Raw genomic sequence first — 19,225 nt, 5'->3', positions numbered from 1 at the left:
CTGAACACCACTACAGAGGAGGATGTGAGCAGTTGAATTGGAGAGGCAGAAGTTACTTAAGACAGCCCAGTGAGAACATGGTTAAGCCCAACAAACAAAGACTTTGTCCAAAGGCTGAGAATGAGAGACAATATCCCGGCGTAAGGTGGGTTTGACGCAACTCCGTGTTATCTCCCGGTCATTGAATCAGGAGAAAGACGCGACCTCGACCGCCTGACTCGGATACGAGACCCTGGGCTGTTTTCTTTTCACCAATAGAACACCATGTATGTAGTTTTACAAGGGGTGATTCAACCATGATTGGTCTCGGCTCATCACTCTCTTCTCCTCACTTCCCCGCCCATTCGCGTCGCGATTTGTCTCCCGCCCGAGTTCGCAGTGCAGTCGTGGTGGCATTTTGTGATCATCCGTTGTTTTCCCTCTACCACCATCTGTCGACAGTAATCGTACACTCGACAGAGATAAATGAGGCGCTGACTATCTGTAACTGCCTACCTGATGGCATTCCGACGTGCTGCGCACTTATCATCAGTGGCACAGTTCAGTTTTCCGGGTAAGTCGCTCTTGTTTTCTCTCTGTGCGACAGGCCTTCAAGTCTTGCAATGGCAGCCCTTCTTCGTCTCGTTCCTCCACAACCCGGGTATGAGCTGGCCTTCTGCCATTCAAATCAATGCATAGTTATCAGTCACAGCCAGCATGCCCAGTTCACACTCCGTCCGGTCTCGACATGCAACGATCCTCTTTTTAGTTTCTTCGTTTGCTGTCTCTGTCAACATATTGCTTCTGAGTCGATATCTCTCTCTCTTGCCTCGGCCCTCTGCGCCCCACGCAGCTGGAGTCGCTGTCAGTTTGCTGTTTCGGGAACTAAGTGCATATCACAGAGGAGTGCATACTGATCATGCTGCGCATAAATCACAGTGTCTTTGCTCAAGTGAAGCTTTGCAATGGTTTGCACCCCCACACAATCTGTCCACCACTCCTACGTTGCTACGTCAGCTTGCCTCTGCCGCTGCAACTATCAGTCCTCCATATGTCCCCTCTCACTAGCCTGCCTGCCTCCTGTCGAGTAACACCTCGCCGAGACACAAGAGCGATGCAATCCCCGCAACTGGCAACCCGACGGGATACCCTTCGTGTCTTCAGTCGACCGTCCACTCGTGGTCGGCGTCCCGGACGTAGGTGCTCAACCCTTTGACATCCTTGGTCGTGTTTGCTTGGACTTCACCACTACCAAGGAAAGCGAACCGGTTGCCGTACCGGTATCGGATGTCGTAGTCTTCGAAGCGAGGGTCCTTGATGGTCTTGAGGAAGTGGATGGTCTGTAGGGCCACGGACATTAGCATGCTTCGATCAAGCGAGGGAAGTGATGCAGGTCGAGATCATACAGAACCAGGCCACAAATAAATGCGGTTCTTCTTCTTGCCATCCTTGAACCAGCTTCGGCACTCCTCTTGGAAGACGGTTGTGGAGTGGAATTCATCGAAGTGAGCATAGATATCGTCCACAGCCTCCTGCTTCACGTCGATCGATCGGATGTTGTCATGTTGTATCTTCTTCATCATCTTGATTGAGTACTCGATGCATGTCTCGATGGACGGCAGGAGGGTGCCCGATGACCACGTTGCACCTGGGCCCTGGGAGAGGGTTAGTCTAAAGCTGCACGTAATGCTGGTCGTTTGCCACGTACCACGATGGTGTAGTAGTTCGGGAACCGAGGCGCAGAGATTCCAAAGTAGAGATTGACGCTGTCGCCCCAGTCTTCGTCCAGCGTTTGCCCTTTGCCGTTTATCAACTTGAACGCCGGCCGGAAGGCAACCTTAAAGCCAGTGGCGCACACCAGAACGTCCATCTTGTGCGTCTGGCCGTCTTCAGTGACAATGCCTTCTGGCACGACCTTTCTGATCCCGCCAAATATGGGTTTGACATTGGGCTGTGCCAGAGCTTCGAGGTATCCATCGCCGGGTGAGATGCGGCGGCAGCCAGGTGCCCAAGTTGGGATGATGAATTTCTTCAGTTCCTCAGTGCCAGGGCCGTCACCGATGCGCCGGTTCATCTCTTCGGTGATGAGACCTCTCATCATATCAGACATCTGTGAGCCCTGTTGGTACATACCAAACAGCGAGTTGATCTCGGCTTCGATCCGCTTCCGAAACATCAAGTGATGCTCCGGGTCTTCCCGGAACCTCTTGATGTCTTCATCGGTGAACTTGTACTGTCGGTGCCCCGGGTCTCCGTCTTGACGCAGGTCCGACAGAACACCGCCGCCGAATGGAGGAGAGATCCACGTGGAAGAGCGCATGAACACCTGGACTTTGTCGCAAACCTTTTGAAGCGCAGGCACGATCTGAACGGACGTACTGCCTGTTCCTATTACCCCAACGTTCTTGTTGTTGAAATCGACCGAATGATCCCAATTGGCTGAGTGCATCTTGGGACCAGCAAAGTCGTGTAAGCCTTCAACGTCTGGCCATTTCCAGTTGTTCAAAATGCCACTCCCATTGATCAGGACGTGGCACCAGTCTTGCCATGTTCCCTTGGTGATCTGGTCCTCAAGCGTCAGGCTCCAAAGCCCCTTTTCTTCGTCCCAGCGACCTTCGACGACTTTTGTGTTGAGCTTCATGTATTTCCTGGAACCATGTCTGTCGGCAAAACCCTCGAGGTATTCCAGAATCTCCTTCCCGCTAGCGTAGTACTCGGTCCAGTCGGGCTTCGGGTCCCAAGAGAAGGTATACAGATGGGACGGGATGTCACACGCAACTCCGGGGTATCTACGGCAAGTCGTTATCGGTGTATGCGTCCGCGATAAATCGGTGGAGAGACTTACGTATTCTCGAGCCATGTTCCGCCGAGCCTGGAGTTCTTGTCGAAGCTGTCACTAGTTAGTGTGGCGAGACTATTTGCTTGCCCAGATGAACTCACAGAGTCAACTCCCAGGAGCCAGGAGCCAGTTGCTTTTCCATCTTGTAGGCAAGGCACATGCCCGAAACAGCAGCTCCCACGCATGCCACTCTTAGCTTTGTGGGCTTCGAATGGTACTGCTTCAGAACGCGGTAGGGCAAATCAGGTTGAATGGAGGGAGGGTACGAGTAATCGAACTGAGTCCCATTGTCGTACCCGTTGGGGTCATTTACACGACTGCCATTGCTTTCGATGTGGCTGTTGGACCGTGGTTCTGATTGATTGCTGATATGGCCCTCCTCCGCGCCATTCGGCAAGGCAGACGGTGCCATGATTCCTGGTCGAGTTGAGAAAGCACGATGCTCAGGATGACGGCGTTGGAGGGAAGCTAGTGTCGGTGCTGGTTAGAGCAGCGTTGGGAAGACAGAATACTGAATATTAGGGACGAGATTGAGAAACAGAGCTACAGTTTTCAGGTAGATAAGAAGCTCTCATCGAGTCGGCTGGGGTTCGATTGCGAGAGCTGCAACAGCACAGGGTGCCGTCCAGCGGAAGTAGGGTGGATGCCAAGTTCCTTGAGGTTCTACCAAGCCCAACTCAGGACGCGATTGAGTTTCCGGGCAGCTGTTGATCTTCTCAGAGCTCATGTGGACTAACGAAAGCTGGATAACGTCGACCAAACGTGCATGGTGAAGCGGTCAGCGTTCCAATCAAGGCTCGGGATGTGCATTTCCTGCCACTGATCAGCGGCGACTCGGGTACGGTCAATCTACATCCTCAACCCTCGGAGGAGGTCCGACTCCATGGTCGCGGATGAGTATCCCGGTGCCTAATGGGGAAAAGAGCCGGACTCGTTGTTATGGAGTCCGCTGGTACTCGTCAAAACGAAGACTAAGGGGAAAAGCTAGTAAGCCAACCAACCTCAGAGACACTCGACTGTGTTCTGCTTGGTAGATTTCGGGTCATGTTGGGTGGTCTCAAGCGGGCTGGGTAAGATTTTCCGGGGCGCAGGCCGGCCTCTCCATACCACGATACGTACTGAATCGGGGGTAGTGGGTCCAGCTCCGGGGAGCAGGCCCGGGGCATTCTCCACAGGGTCGGCGCAACGTTTTCAGGGAATATTGTGTGCCACGCACCTGCGGGGAACACCTCAATGGTCGATGTGAGGCCTTACAATACTCACCTTGGGCGTGGACGCGTTGATCATACGACTGGCAACCAGCAGCGAAACCTAGCCCTGTCGTAGAAGCCAGGATTTGAGTAGCCAACGCTTACCGGCAGATCGACGTAGTACAGATGAGGGTCTTGAATGAGGGTTCATTGGCTTCCTTGAAGATACATCGGGCTGATTTACCGGCCAGAGTTGGTTGTTTTCGAAGTCATATCTGAGTGAAAGTGACGGACCTCACTGCGATTTGATATACGCCTGGCTAAGACGACACGTTCCGGACAGCACACCATTTAAGAATACCGCCCACCTTCTCCGAGGCCCTGGTTTGGGTCAGAATCCCCAATACTACCCGGTCCCGAAACTTGAGGTCCGAATTTGACTCCAGCACATCTCAAGGTGTTACCCCAATAAGAGCTTTGGCAAGATGAGCGAACGCCACGCTCTCATTTATGGTCCGTCTCGCTCAAAAACAAAGGACTCACGCTGACTGAACGTAGGTGCTAGCGGTATTACGGGATGGTCCATTACAAACGCCATTCTTGGTGGTTATCCGACTGAGAGTACATTCACCTCCGTTACGGCTCTGACGAATCGACCCTTGGCAAAGGAGGCAGCTCAGTGGCCACGCACTGAAACCCCACAACTCCACGTCGCAAGTGGTATTGACATCTTGACCTCAAGAGGCCAGGAAGGCCTGGAGGCGGATCTTAGAGATAAAGTGAAGAACATCAGCCAGATCAGTCATGTCTACTTCTTCGGTATGCATACATCAACCCGCGGTTCTGTCGTTCCTTTGCTGACCAATTAAGCATACATCATGGACACCGACCCGGCAAAAGAATGTCGTATCAACAAGGAACTTCTCAGAAGAGCTATAAGCGCCGTCGAAAACCTCTCCTCGAGCCTCGAATTTGTCGTCCTGCCGACCGGAACCAAAGCCTACGGTGTTCATCTGCTCGATCAGTTTCCCTTTTCACAGGACTTGCCACTTCGTGAGTCCTTGCCGCGGATACCGGAGCCTTTTGCTTCCCAGATGTTCTACTATGACCAGACCGACATGTTGTCGCAAATGGCAAAGGGGAAGAACTGGAGCTGGTGTGAGATCATACCTGACAATATCATCGGTTTCGTCCCTAACAACAACATCTATTGCTTGGCGCAAACCATTGGCACATACCTTTCGTTGTATGCGGAGTTACACGAGAAGGGGGCCGAATGCCCATTTCCAGGCACCGAAAAGTCCTGGAACAACCTGAGCAGCGAGTGTAACCAAGACATTATCGCCAAAGTGTGCATCTATGCGTCTCTTCACCCAGAACAAACATCCGAACAGCGATACAACGTCGCAGACAACTCGCAGCCTTCGTCCTGGAGTAGAAAATGGCCAGTCATCTGCGAGTATTTCGGTCTCGAGGGGACAGGACCTCCTGCACAGGGACAGGCACCTCAACCTGTGCAGTATCTGTCGGAACACTTCGACGAATGGAAAGAGCTGGAAAAGAAACACGGGCTTGTAACCGGTCGTGTCGCCAACAATCGAAGCTTCGAAGGCTTCGCTGGCTTCATCATGTCCATGCTCAACTTTGACCGACATCTCGACGTTTCGAAATGTCATGAGATGTGGGGTCCGAAAAAGGAGGAGATTGATACAAGGCAGTCCTGGTATACGACTCTGGACAGGTTCAAAGAGGCCAGAATCATCCATTAGTCACTGGGGGACTTGCAAGATGCGGATAAACTATCAAGTGGAGAGAGTCGAGGGATCACGAATGGGTATGAGCGACTCCAAGTTTCATACGTACTTTCTTATGCAGCTACCTTGCTGTTGTTGTTAACAATTCGTGGCCATTCTAAGTGAGACTCCATAAGATTGCAAAGCTGAGACTTACATGTCTTTCACCAGAGATCCCGAAAAGATCTGACGGTCTGCACTGATTGCATTCATGTTGCTACCCCGCGTGAACCCCGCACCCATGGCAATATGTTGGAGAACCGCAGGCGACCGAGGTCGAGAAACACCCCGAAACGAGACTGGGGGTTCTGGGTAAGCTGAAGCTGACACTGCAGCGCCTCGGTGAATCATTAGCGACTAAAAATTACTAGGAAAAGAGCGAGGTGGGATGATCTTGCCGAATGTTCTGTACCGCGGTTGAGGGCGCCGAGGGAACATGACTTCCGTCACCAGCTGAACTGAAGTCTACGTCCGTTCAGACAAGCGCCTCGAGCCTCTTTTGACTCACCACTTCTTCGAGTCAATCAATGCCACGCTAGGTTATTCGTACCCAAGTTAGACCCAAGACGTTGAGCATCATGTCACCCAACAACAACCTCATGAACAACCCTGCCTTGCAAGGCCCGGCCTTCGCCCACCTACCCCCATGGGTGAAGGCGAAACTCTCACCATTGGCCGTCGAAAAGATTCAGGCCGTTCATGACTGGGTCGAAGATGAGTGCATTCCAAGGGAGGAGATATTCAAGGCTCAGCTTCAAGGTCGCCGCTGGACGACGCCTCCCTTGATGCACGAATTGCGAGCCAAGGCCAAGGAGCGTGGCCTGTTCAATCTTTTCTTACCAAACCACTTCAAAGAAAGCCCTGGATTGACCAATCTCGAGTACTCTTGCTGCGCAGAGATTATGGGTCGCTGTTACTGGGCCGCTCAGGTATGATTCCTCGCTCGTCAGTTCAATGTTGTTGGTGCTGAAACCTAAGCTGATTTTTGCTAGACCATGAATTGCCACGCTCCCGAGACAGGAAACATCGAACTTTTGGCCAAGTATTGTAATGAAGCCCAAAAGACAAAGTGGCTTCAGCCTCTACTCGACGGCTTGGCTGCCTCTGCATACTCCATGACTGAACCTGATGTCGCCAGCTCGGATGCCACTCAGATCGGCATTCGCATCAAGCGCGACGGCGACTCATACGTCATCAACGGCAGAAAGCTCTACGGGAACTGTCTGTGGAACAAGGAGCTGTCTTTTTACATCTTGATGGGCTGCACCGACCCTGACAACTCCGATAAGTGGTCTCGGCATTCCATGATCATCGTTCCTTGCGACACTCCGGGCATCTCCCAGGTTCGAAACCTCACTATCATGGGATATGACCACGCACCGGAGGGTCACGGAGAATACTTGTACGAAAACGTCCGCGTGCCAGCAGAAAACATCATCCTGGGAGAAGGACGCGCTTTCGAGATCGCTCAGGGCCGTCTTGGACCAGGTCGCATCCATCATTGCATGCGACTCATCGGGCAGTGTGAGCGTGCCTACGAGCTAGCTCTCATTCGTTGCAACGACGCTCGAAAGAAGCCACGCGGCAAGCTGATCGGAGAGTTCGACTCCAACATCGAGCGCGTGGCGCAGATGCGCCTCGAACTGGACTCGGCGCGCCTGGTCGTTCTCAACGCCGCCGACACCATGGATCTCTTGGGGAACAAGGCCGGCAAGCGAGCCATCGCCCAAAGCAAAATACTTGTGCCTATCCTAGCCACCAAAATCATTGATGAGTGCATGCAGATGTTCGGCGGCCAAGGCCTCACGCAGCACACCCCCCTTCCCGAAATGTGGACATATGCTCGGTTTGTGCGGGTGGCGGACGGGCCAGACGCGGCGCATAGGCATCAAGTCGGACGAGAAGAGATGAAGAAGGCGGTGGATATTATTAAGAGACACCAGGTCTATCAGGAAAGATACAAAACGTTTGCAAAGCAGCATGGGGAGATGTATGTATCTTACGACTAGGCCTGCTCGAAGAGCTCTCGCATTCTGTTCTGCGTCACAGGGGAAAGAGTTGAACTGCAATGGAGCAACGAGAGAACAACGTGTGCATAATCCCTACAGAATAAAGTTGTTGCTACTTGAAGGCAATACCTTGCCTCTTGGTTACTTTTCCTCGCTCCATATCATCAACCATGGCAGCTAAGTCGTCCAGACTATCCCGTATCTCTACTACGGGCATGATTCCGTGTTCAGCTGTAAACTCGACAGCCTTGTGCATCCGCTGAGGAGTGCTAGTACTGTCGGCCTTGATCTTGTATCTTCCCAGTAGGAGATCCATCCCGTCAATCTTGATGGGGTCTTTAGAAACCCCAATGATCATAAGCGTACCTCCTAACGCCAAGCAGGATGGAGCCGAGGCGAAAGCGGGCGGTGCATTTGTGTAGACGGCGACGGCTTGAACGCCGCCTCCTGTCAGCTTCTTGATGTCTTGTGCCCAGTTGGGATTGGACATTGAGTTATAGACGGCGTCGGCACCTTGCTTTTTGGTCTCCTCGAGATTCGCGTCGGCGACGTCAATGCCAACGACCCTCATCCCCATGGCTTTGGCGTATTGAGTCGCAAGCTGACCTAGTCCTCCGCAGCCAACGACGCCGAACCAGTCGCCCGGTGAAAGCTCGCAGCTGTCGACGGAGTGGAACGCAGTGATCCCCGCGCAGAAGACGGCCGAAGCTGCATCCATGTTCCACTTATTCTCATCGAGAACGACAGCATTGTGGTAGTCCACGAGCGCGTATTCGGCGAAGAAGCCATCGACGACGAAACCTTGAAGGAGTTGCTTGCCCGTCTCGCAGTGGAGGTTGTGTACCTGGCATCCGGGGCATGTGAAGCAACATCCTCTGATGTAGAGAAAGCCAACAGCATCGCCATATTGGAAGCCTTTCCCCTTAGCCGAAGGATGCATCGACACTACATGGCCAACACCTTCATGACCGAGTGTCACAGTCTGCTCGGCCTGGTGGATGGCCAACATGTCGGAATGGCATAAAGACGCCGACCTCATCTTGACGAGAAACTCATTCTCGCCAGGCTCCGGAACTGGAACTTCATTCACAACGACTTTTCGAAGTTTCTGCATGGCGAATTAGCTAGTGGCCAGTGAAAGATCCTATGTGATACTTACGGGATCCCACTGTCCCGCCTTCATGGTCTTGGGAGGTTGCGGTTGGTTGGAGCCCATGGTGGTAAGATGGGCAATTCCTTCAGGTAGGGTTTCCTAGGCAGACAAAACCAGGGCAGCTTCCGAGGCCTTGGACTGATTGAAGACCAGCAGGGGCTGGACGTTCTAGTCTCAGGCGCTCATCTTCATATGCTCGTTCAAGCGCCCGCGCCCACGCCCAGCGAGTACTCGGCCAACGTGTTGTTGCCTCCCATCTCAAACAAGTTGGGCCCAATTGGAAGACGATAACACCCTTTGACCGGAACATCTCAGCCTGATCAACCCGTCGGTCGCTGTCTTTGAGTGCTGACGTTGGAGGCATGGAATTCTGCCGCACATATTGCCAGTGAACCAGCCTCTCTATACCCCCTCCACCATGTCGAAGTCGGGATACACGCCCCTCCATCACAATCACACATGCATGGACTCACCCCACCTTTCCGGAAGCCAATGCGGGGTATCGCTTGATCGACACGGGAGCTTCACGGGCCCCGGACTCTGAGTCAGATAGACAGACCTCTCTCGGTTTCCTGACTCGGCGGGATATCATTAGCCACCTCACGATGCGTGGAGTTATACTCCTCGTAGGTGGTGTTAGACAATTGTTGGTCAATGTTTGTTTGCCTTGTGACGTCTGCCGCGACCTACGTGGAACCGGTAATGCTTGACAAATGCATTGTCGAGCTGCGCCAAGTTCCAACATGCAGCCGGAAGCCATTTGTCTTACGCTGGAAAAGACAAACCCCTCACAGATAATGCAACCGAGGGTTCAGGAAATGAGTGACGGATGAAGCAAATGACACAATACATCTATCAACCAGTTGCGCCGTTGCGCCGTTCAGCGAAACACTCGACTGCATTGCGTCAATACAAGCCTCGAAAGACATCCGGCACCACCAGTGGTTTGCTCTTCAGATATTCCCCTCGTATGTTGCTTCGTTTTGGTGGATGACCGATAGGCGCCTCCAGCTTACTACTGCAATACGCTTTTAGAACATACCTGCATCATGTCTTTTCCCGGGGTTTCTTCAAACAAGGACGCGGCCAATGGCCACAAGTTGGACTTCCCTTGGAACAAGAACAACCTGCCAAAGCAGCAGTTCATCAATAACGAGGTCAGAGAGACGGTTGTCCCATAGCGCATGCATGGCCCCTAACTGAGACGCGGATAGTATGTCGACTCGAAAAACAGCAAGAAGCTAGAGCTTTTCAACCCGAAAGACGAATCGCCCGTCGCCAACGACGTCGCTTTGGGTGGGGAGGAAGACGTCGATGCCGCAGTGGCGGCCGCCGAGGCCGCCTTTCCCAAATGGAAGAAGACGCCACCCAACGAGCGACGTGATATGCTGTTCAGATTCGCCGATTTACTCGAGCAGCATGGAAAGGCACTGGCAGAGCTGAACAGGTTGACGCTCGGTGCCCCCTTTGAGTCTTTCGGGACGTTTGAACTCAACCTCGCCGTTGAGTGCTTCAAGTACTTTGGCGGTTGGACCGACAAGTTCGCGGGAGAGACGTATCCGCAGGAGGATGGGTTCCTGAAGATTGTACGCAACGAACCACTTGGCGTCACTTGTGGCATCATTCCCTGGAACGGACCCATCGGCAACATTGGCATGAAAGCCGGTCCTGCGCTTGCGACTGGAAACTGCTTCATCTTGAAGCCGTCTGAGAAGACGCCATTTGCTGCGCTGGCGCTGGGCACCCTCATCAAGGAGGCCGGATTCCCACCGGGTGTTTTCCAGATTGTGGCGGGAGACGGCAGCACCGGCGCCCTCTTCGCTAGCCACATGAAGGTGCGCAAGGTCAGTTTCACTGGCTCGACGATGACGGGTCGAACCATCATGAAGTTGGCCGCCAATAGCAACCTGAAGCGCGTCACGCTCGAGCTGGGCGGCAAGTCTCCGGCGGTCGTCTTCAAGGACTGCAACATGCAGAATGCCATCACCTGGTGCGCAAACGCCATCACGGCAAACACGGGACAGGTGTGCTTTGCGGCCAGCCGGGTGTACGTCGAGTCAGCCATCTACGACGAGTTCTTGGCCGGCTATAAGAAGGCGATGGAGGACAAGATCAAGGGCGTTGGCGACCCCGACTCGGCAGAGACGACCATCGGGCCGTTGGTGGACAAGGCCCAATTCGAGCGAGTGCGCGGCTTCATCGAGCGAGGCCAGCAAGGGCAGGGAACGTTGTTGATCGGAGGAGGTCGCGTGGGCGAGAAGGTAAGCATCCCGTTGTGAAAGTTGTCGGGATCCAGCTTGAAGCAAGATGTTCTGACCACCAGTGCAGGGCTACTTTGTGCAGCCGACGGTTTTCGAGGGTGGGAAGGAAGATGCCGAGATCAACAAGCAGGAAATCTTCGGGCCGGTCGCAGTGATCCATAAGTTCGATTCGGAGGAAGACATCATTGCCAAAGCAAACGATACTGAGTACGGGCTCATGGCCGGTGTTTTCACCCAGGATATCAACAAGGCCTTGAGGATAGCATCCGAGTTCGAGAGTGGCATGGTTGGCATCAACTGCGTCAGTCTCGCATTCCTGACGGCGCCGTTTGGCGGCAGCAAGCAGAGTGGTCAGGGCCGAGAGAACGCCATCCACTCGCTGCGAGCCTTTACAGAGCCCAAGACGGTCATGGTGAACTTGACGTACTGAGTTGACGATGCATTCGATGATGGCGGCATTTGGAGAGAGGGCAGTTTGATGAGGGAAGGGCGAGGAGGAAGAGATGGAGGAGACGGGGCCACAGGGATGCAGTGAGATAAGGTAGTAAGGTACCTTAGTCCAGTGATAATCAGAAATCAGATACATGCTCACGGATCACAAATGTTAGCGCGTCACGCCGAAAAAGCTGCAGATATCACAGAACGCACTAACGCTTTGTATCGTTGAGCTTGTATTCAAGAATTGAATCTTTATTTATTTTTTCTCTCTCTCTTTTCTTCTCCCTCTCATTAATTCCCGGCTATTGTGACTCCCGCGCTTGTTGGCACTGTCAAACACCTCATTTTGTCAACCTCGACCTGATTGAATCGGCCGAGGCTCAATTGAAGACCAGAACGAGAGATACAACAGTTCGAATTGATCTTATTCCACTCAAAGTCTCGATAACCTCCCAGCAGCCAGCCGCGCGCCTCCGTCGACCGAAATGTCTACGCCGTTTCTGTTTCGCGTCAGCTTTGAGATCACAGGGGCACTCACTGAACCGACCGACCATCAGCACAGGGCTCGAATGATCACTTACACATACTTCCCGGCAGGAGAGCAGAGGAAGACGGCGACACCGGCAATGTCATCGGGCTCACCCAGTCTCCCCAAGGGATTGTCCCTGCTCAACTCCTCAACACCGCCCAGATTGCTGATGAGGCCTTGGGCCAACTTTGAAGGGAAGAAGCCCGGCGCGATGATGTTGGACGTAATGTTCCTAGGGCCGAGCTCAACCGCGAAATTGCGCCCCAAGTGCTGTAAGCATCGATTTAGTTACCAGACAGGTCGCATGCAGCGCAGCACAATCACAACTCACGTTCGCAGCCGCCTTGGATGTCGAGTACATGATGGTACCGTGTTCGCCTACGTGCGGCACGTTGGTACCCGCCGTTGAACTGACGATAAGCAGACGAGCCGGGTCTTCTTTCGAAGCTGCCATTTCCAGCAATGGCAGAGACCTATGGCGTTCTTAGCAAACGGACGCGCGACCAAGTCATGACTATCTCTCACGCTTACTTTTGTACCAGCTCGAATACTCCTCTCACGTTTAGATCCAGGATCTTGACCGAGCTGCTGGGGGGAGCATCTTCGAACTTGGATCCCCAAGCCGCTCCAGCATTGCACACCAGAATGTGCAGGCCCTTCTCGCCAACGATCGCCTTGATCTCTCCAATCAGACGAATGATGTCCTGCGAATCAGCGACATTCGCCGCTATTCCGATGGCTTTCCCCCGGCTTCCTCGGAGTTTGTTCAGTTTGTCGACCGCCTGGTCGATGCCTTGGTCACCGCCGCGCTTTCGAGCCGTGATGATGACCTGCGAGCAGCCTGCGAGTAGGAACGCCGTGGCCATGTGCAGGCCGAGGCCACGAGAACCTCCTGTCACCAACGCCGTTTTGCCTTCGAGGGAAAACGCGGAACCGAAGTTTTTGAGGTCAGACATGATGCCACGAGCATAGAATTGAGAGTGGTATGGTAGGGAAACTTGTCGGGCATGTGAACAAGTGTTGTCAGCGAAGAACGCATCAGCTGGGAGGCCTTCAAGTGAGGAGAGCTCTCAAAGCACTTTGCTTCGGCTTGCCGGTTCTTTTCCGTGGTAAAATTGTCGGTCGCGCCGGTTTCATCGGTCGGGACGGGCAACTCGCAGCGGGAACTCGGGGTAGCTACCCCAGATTCCCCAACTCCTCTACCCCGCAGCGGCCCCCTACCGAGACGATCCGAGGGAAGAGACGGCCAAATGGTATCTATCGTTTCGCTCGCGGTGGCGGCTCTCTAATGTCTTGACTTATGTATATTTCTTCTCATCAAGCAGATGACTACTGTTTTACACATTCGAAAGCCAAAGTCTTCTCAGTCACCATCAACTCGCAGTCACCGCATCATACTCTGTTGCTCACTTCTCCCCTCGTCGATCCGTCTACTGTCGAGTTTGCGAACACACCAACATGGTGATAACATCTCCTTATCCGTCACTGGACATACCCAGGACAAACCTGCTCTCGTACTTGTTTCCCAGAGATGAGACGCTTTCAGAGGAGCCCCTTTGGATCGACTGCAAAGATGAGGGAGTCAGCTTGTCACCTAGGCAAATGGCACAATGGGTGAAGCGGCTGTCTTTTGGCCTTCACAATCTGGGCCTCCAGCGTGGCGAGGTTGTCATGATTTGCACACCAAACCAGATCTACGTGCCCGCTGCGTATCTTGGCATCGTAGCTGTTGGATGCATATTCAGCGGTGCCAATCCGGCCTACACGGTTCCAGGTAAAGACTTACACGAGAGAACCCCCTGAACCCGAGCTGATGTTCTTCAGAGCTTACTCACCAGATGACCAACACCGCCGCCAAAGTCATACTGGCTCATCCTAACAATCTCGAACAGGTTCTGGAAGCAGCTTCCAAGGCCGGCATCCCCAAAAACCGCATTTTCCAGTTCTCCGATACTGAAAATGGTGCCAGGCATGGCATTCCCGACTGGAGACACATGATCGGAACCCCAGCTGAAGCAGACTCATACCGATGGCCCGAGTTGAGTGCTGAAGAGTCGACCTCTACTGTGGCAACGATCAACTACAGCTCCGGCACGACCGGTCTTCCCAAGGGGGTCTGCGTGTCGCATCACAACCTGATTGCCAATGTGGAGCAGACTATTTTCATGCGATACGCAGATAGACCCTATGCCTTTGAGTCCCGGCCACAAGAGAGATGGATCGGGTTCCTACCCCTTTATCATGCCTACGGTCAGCTCTACACCATTCTCATGGCGATCAAGCTGAAGGTTCCCATATACATTATGAAGGAGTTCCGATACGAAGACTTTCTCTTCGCGATCGGCAAGTACAGAATAACGAGTCTGCAAGTGGCGCCACCAATTCTCGTAATGCTCTCTAAAAGACCCGAAACTGCCCGATACGATCTATCCAGCGTCAAAGAGGTGCTCTGCGGCGCTGCTCCTCTGTCACGAGAGCTTCAAAACGAGTGCCAGCAAAGGTTCAATTTCCAGATCAATCAGGGGTGGGGTATGACAGAAGTCACATGCGGTGCTATCCACATGCCTGGTGGTATCAAGGATGACACAGGCAGTGTCGGCAGGCTTGACCCGAATTGCGACTGCAAACTGGTTGACGATGAGGGCAAGGAGGTGGGTTTTGGTCAGGCTGGGGAACTATGCGTACGCGGCCCAAACATTTGCCTAGGGTACTGGCGGAACGAGGCGGCCACCAAGGAGGCGCTTGATCAGGACGGCTGGCTCAAGACCGGAGACATCGCCATCTGCAACGATGAGGGTTTCTTTTGGATTGTCGATCGCAAGAAGGTGAGTAACACTGTCATTTGCAGCTGTGTGTCTTGATTACGAAACTGACTCGCCGTCCAGGAGCTCATCAAGGTCAACGCGCTACAGGTTGCCCCGGCTGAGCTGGAGGCAGTCCTCCTCGAGAACGAGCACGTGGCAGATGCGGCAGTGGTCGGAATCATCTTGTTAGTCGCAACATGTACTCCCAGACTAACAGCAAAGATACTGATACATTTCAGAGACGGCAATGAGTGGCCCAGAGCGTACGTAGCAATTCAGGACGTAAGCAGGGGGAAGGTCACGCCCGAGGACATACAGGAGTGGATCAAACCGCGAGTTGCGAAGCACAAGTGGCTTGCAGGTGGTGTCGTATTTGTCGGCGAGGTACCGAAGCTTGCGAGCGGCAAAATCCAGAGAAAGACAATGAGGGAGTGGTCGAAGAGGGATGCCGCGGCGCTGGTAGATGCCAAGAGCACAAAGGCAAGACTTTGAAGAGCATGTCTATGTGCAGGGAAGACAGACCAATGTCAGTAGAGTACAATTCAGGTTGGTTGTGTAACCCGAGGTAGAGAGCTTTGCCAATCGTTTTTCACATCTTGAACTCGACACTCGACCACAGTGTGCTGGGGGGGTAAACTTGCAGTGGGTGGGAGACTAGCTTTCCAACGTACCAACCTGCTGATCGGTAGTAGAATCTGGGACTGTACACAGTCATGGCCCAATGGCAATCGTCACGAAGATCGTTACGAACAGATGTCTCTTTTTGGGAAGCTTCTCGTCAACTCATCCTTCAACCAGGACTACGGACCGTTCATAGTACGAAGTACAACGTTCTCAATCAGGGCCCGAAGGAACCCCGTCCGAGCCCATGACTAAAGGGAAGACGTACCAATGGATCAGTATGAAGTTCATTACCACGTCGGATCTGCATCGTTTCTCGATCTTGGCCCGAGCTCCGCCGGTTGATGTTTCCCGGCTCGCTCCCATTCTTTCTGCTCGTCCGTTACCCCAAAGTCTGCCCGCCCCCGCTCGCTCGGCTCCGCACAACCTTGCCATCGTCTTTGACAACACTCTTGCAAAACTGAGGAATCTATGACCGGAAATTAAGACCGGGGATGCTTCCTTGCACCCGAGATCGTCACAGAATACCACGGTTGTGAGCTCAACGCTCCATTCATGTTCCCCGGCATCATCACTACGACCACGCCCTTTGGCAACTGCCGAGGAACGTTTGGTCTATGCCTCTTGGAAGAGCTACCCATGCCTTAGACCTACAGAAATCGGTCTTGCAGCCTCTTCGATAGGTTGTTCGAACCACTGTGGTGGGGAAGAGGCTCGGGAGTCGGAACATCCTTGATTAAGCCTTGGAATCATCATCCGGTTTGCTGGAATCTTGGCCCGGGCGTTGCCATCGTCTCAAACATGACTGAGTTTCGTTCCAAGTCTGGCCATTCCCGAGTCAGAGAGAATTCCCTGCCTGACCGGATTTCTTCCTCTTGGCAAGATCTCCTGACTCGAGATAGCCATCGTTGATGGCATTGCTGGCAGCGGCAATCCATTTTGCTACTCACGCCAATCACACGCCCAAGTAAACCCGCACACCTGCGGCATACTATACACTCGGCAGTCTCCCAGGCCGCTTGGTACCCCCCAGCTCAAGTGGACCATCTCTGTCTGTTTGAGAACGCCGTGTGGATTCTGCCCCATTCCCTCCTCGGCCGCTTGGTGTTGCGCCCACGTAACTGATCTGGCCGAGCAAAATGGGACTCTACCGGATACCACCTCACCGGAGCTCTCTCTCGGAAAAGGTTGTGCAATCGACAGTTGTCAAGTTGGGATATGGGATGCCGAACTTCGCAACTCGTCTACATCATCGCCCTTCTAGCTGGCCCCTTGCCCTTACTTATACCATGTTCCGATCTGCTAGAGTTTTCTCTCGAAATCCTCTGCATCGTGGGTCGCCCTAATACCTATTTGTTTTCTGAGTTTGTATCTCTTGGTCGAGTAGTTCCTCACCAGTCTTATCATGGGAGATCTTTTACTCCCCGAGACGGCGCAGTCCGGAGATCGAGATGCGACCAGGCGATTATCAGCACCCATCCATAGCGAGCGTCATGTCCGGGTGGTTTGCGTGGGCGCCGGCGCCTCTGGGTTGCTGATGGCGTACAAGATGCAGAAGCACTTCAACAACTACTCTCTCGTGTGCTACGAGAAGAACGAAGCAGTCAGCGGGACTTGGTTCGAGAACAGATATCCAGGGTATGGAGACTAAACTAACCTTTTCCCGCCCATGCTGACACTCGATCTCCCCCAGCTGCGCCTGTGACGTCCCATCGCACAACTACACCTGGAGTTTCGAGCCCAAGCTGGAATGGTCGGCAGTTTACCCCCCAGCGCCGGAAATCCGAGAGTATTTCGAGAATTTCGCCAGGAAGTACTCGCTCTTTCAATACATCAAGCTCCAGCACCAGGTAGTTGGCGCATACTGGAATCCAAAGGATGGTGGCTACGACGTCCATGTCAAAGACATCCAAACGGGCAACACCATCGTTGACCATGCCGATATCCTCGTCAACGCCGGCGGAATTCTCAATAATTGGAAGTGGCCAGCCATTCCAGGGCTAGAAAGATACAAGGGCACACTCCTCCACACAGCTAACTGGGACGACACCGTCACCCTCAAAGGCAAGCATGTCGGCCTCATCGGCAACGGATCTTCGGGTATTCAAGTTCTCCCAGCAATTCGCGACAAGTGCAAGAAGGTGACGACCTTTATCCGTGAACCGACGTGGGTGTCTCCTGTCCAGGGACTCGAGCAACACCAATTCAGCGAGGAGGAGAAAAGGGAGTTCCGTGAGAAGCCCGGTGCTCTCAACGAGTATCGAAAAAACGTCGAATCCGGCCTCAACGGCCAGTTCGGCATCTTTCTAAAGAACAACAAGATTAACGAGGATACCCACGCCTACATGCTTCAGCAGATGAAGGAGAAGCTCAACAACCCCTATCTTGAGGATAAGCTCATCCCTGAGTGGAGCGTGGGCTGTCGCCGCCTTACCCCTGGCGTGAACTATCTCGAGTCACTAACCAAGCCCAACGTCGAGGTGGTCTACGGCGAGATCACCGCGGTGACCGAAACAGGTTGTGTCAGTGATGACGGTCGGGAATACCCCGTCGACATCCTCATCTGTGCTACCGGCTTCGACACATCCTTCAAACCGCGCTTCCCCGTCGTCGCACCGTCCGGCGAGAACCTCCAGGACAAGTGGGCCGTCAACCCGGAGTCGTATCTCGGCATGGCGGCGGCCGGCTTCCCCAACTACTTCCACATGCTCGGTCCCAACTGTCCCATCGGCAACGGCCCTGTGCTCTCCGCCATCGAAGCGCAGGCCGATTGGATGCTCAAGGTCATCGACCGATACCAAACCAACAATATTGTCGAGTTCGCGGCCAAGGAAGAGGCGGTCCGAGACTTTGTCGAGTTCAAGGAGTGGTTCATGAACAAAACAGTGTGGGCGGATCCGTGCCGATCTTGGTATAAGCCGCGGGCTGACGGGCCTGTCGTTGCGCTGTGGCCCGGGTCGACGCTGCACTACATTGAAGCCATCAAAAATGTGCGTTTCGACGATCTCGAGGTCAAGTATGCCGGCAACCGCTTCGCTTGGCTCGGCAACGGGTACTCTCAGACGGAGCTCGATGACACTGCCGACTGGGCGTATTACATCAGAGAGAAGGATGACGATCCGCCTCTGACAACCGGCGGGAAGCGGAAATTGTTGACCAAGAGCGGTACCATCAAGGGTAGAAGTCTGGTCTCATTTAGCGGAAAACCCGAAGACGAGCAACAAGAGCCGAGCAAGGAAATGGCTCGCCTTTAGTGAAATAGCAAAGATGCTAAGATGACGGTGGGAACAGTCATACTCCAGTAATGACAAATGGAAAAGCATAACCTTTAGATAGCCTGTAGCAGAATTGCAGCCCGTCTTTTGACCTACAGCCACTACGAGCGAGGTAAATGCGCAATGTGTGCGGAAATGAGTTGAAAAAAAGCAAAAAGACATATAACACCAGGTATTCGCTGGTCGTCACCGACCCAACTACTAATCCGGCCCTCACTGGCTTATCTATGGGAGAGCGGACGGGATCCCGAGTTCTCCAGTGGGTATGGTCGTATGTGTCAGGCATCGTTCTGGAACTGCTTAAGTAGTCCAGACACAACAATCTAGGTTTCTT

At 53.4% G+C, this 19,225-nt stretch overlaps 8 protein-coding genes across 8 annotated transcripts; 5 read left to right on the top strand and 3 right to left on the bottom strand.

Annotated features, from left to right (window-relative positions):
* Positions 1 to 1,139: 1,139 nt before the first annotated feature.
* Positions 1,140 to 3,230, bottom strand: CkaCkLH20_13146 (4-hydroxyacetophenone monooxygenase; the record flags this gene model as incomplete). Its single annotated transcript, XM_038895857.1, has 5 exons — positions 1,140 to 1,319; positions 1,386 to 1,634; positions 1,688 to 2,768; positions 2,825 to 2,869; positions 2,920 to 3,230. 5 exons carry the CDS (start codon positions 3,228 to 3,230, stop codon positions 1,140 to 1,142), a joined length of 1,866 nt encoding a protein of 621 aa, XP_038738838.1.
* Positions 3,231 to 4,493: 1,263 nt separating this feature from the next.
* Positions 4,494 to 5,777, top strand: CkaCkLH20_13145 (sirq protein; the record flags this gene model as incomplete). The annotated part of the gene is made up of 3 exons (XM_038895856.1): positions 4,494 to 4,521; positions 4,567 to 4,827; positions 4,879 to 5,777. The coding sequence occupies 3 exons, from the start codon at positions 4,494 to 4,496 to the stop codon at positions 5,775 to 5,777; spliced, it is 1,188 nt and encodes a 395-aa protein (XP_038738837.1).
* A 602-nt stretch (positions 5,778 to 6,379) lies between these two features.
* On the top strand, positions 6,380 to 7,810 carry CkaCkLH20_13144 (acyl-CoA dehydrogenase; the record flags this gene model as incomplete). The annotated part of the gene is made up of 2 exons (XM_038895855.1): positions 6,380 to 6,730; positions 6,794 to 7,810. 2 exons carry the CDS (start codon positions 6,380 to 6,382, stop codon positions 7,808 to 7,810), a joined length of 1,368 nt encoding a protein of 455 aa, XP_038738836.1.
* A 112-nt stretch (positions 7,811 to 7,922) lies between these two features.
* CkaCkLH20_13143 (alcohol dehydrogenase GroES-like domain-containing protein) lies at positions 7,923 to 9,026 on the bottom strand (the record flags this gene model as incomplete). Its single annotated transcript, XM_038895854.1, has 2 exons — positions 7,923 to 8,918; positions 8,970 to 9,026. 2 exons carry the CDS (start codon positions 9,024 to 9,026, stop codon positions 7,923 to 7,925), a joined length of 1,053 nt encoding a protein of 350 aa, XP_038738835.1.
* Positions 9,027 to 10,012: 986 nt separating this feature from the next.
* On the top strand, positions 10,013 to 11,654 carry CkaCkLH20_13142 (putative aldehyde dehydrogenase; the record flags this gene model as incomplete). Its single annotated transcript, XM_038895853.1, has 3 exons — positions 10,013 to 10,120; positions 10,178 to 11,224; positions 11,292 to 11,654. The coding sequence occupies 3 exons, from the start codon at positions 10,013 to 10,015 to the stop codon at positions 11,652 to 11,654; spliced, it is 1,518 nt and encodes a 505-aa protein (XP_038738834.1).
* Positions 11,655 to 12,095: 441 nt separating this feature from the next.
* Positions 12,096 to 13,147, bottom strand: CkaCkLH20_13141 (uncharacterized protein; the record flags this gene model as incomplete). Its single annotated transcript, XM_038895852.1, has 4 exons — positions 12,096 to 12,162; positions 12,244 to 12,461; positions 12,523 to 12,664; positions 12,723 to 13,147. The coding sequence occupies 4 exons, from the start codon at positions 13,145 to 13,147 to the stop codon at positions 12,096 to 12,098; spliced, it is 852 nt and encodes a 283-aa protein (XP_038738833.1).
* A 502-nt stretch (positions 13,148 to 13,649) lies between these two features.
* Positions 13,650 to 15,487, top strand: CkaCkLH20_13140 (4-coumarate- ligase; the record flags this gene model as incomplete). Its single annotated transcript, XM_038895851.1, has 4 exons — positions 13,650 to 13,965; positions 14,016 to 15,016; positions 15,077 to 15,180; positions 15,235 to 15,487. 4 exons carry the CDS (start codon positions 13,650 to 13,652, stop codon positions 15,485 to 15,487), a joined length of 1,674 nt encoding a protein of 557 aa, XP_038738832.1.
* Positions 15,488 to 17,021: 1,534 nt separating this feature from the next.
* CkaCkLH20_13139 (monooxygenase) lies at positions 17,022 to 18,870 on the top strand (the record flags this gene model as incomplete). The annotated part of the gene is made up of 2 exons (XM_038895850.1): positions 17,022 to 17,254; positions 17,310 to 18,870. The coding sequence occupies 2 exons, from the start codon at positions 17,022 to 17,024 to the stop codon at positions 18,868 to 18,870; spliced, it is 1,794 nt and encodes a 597-aa protein (XP_038738831.1).
* Between the last annotated feature and the right edge of the window lie 355 nt (positions 18,871 to 19,225).

This window comes from Colletotrichum karsti (assembly GCF_011947395.1).
Source record: "Colletotrichum karsti strain CkLH20 chromosome Unknown Scaffold74, whole genome shotgun sequence".
Taxonomy (NCBI): Eukaryota; Fungi; Ascomycota; class Sordariomycetes; order Glomerellales; family Glomerellaceae; genus Colletotrichum; species Colletotrichum karsti.
The sequence above is the reverse complement of the archived record's forward strand: the minus strand, read 5'-3'. Positions and strand labels throughout refer to the sequence as shown.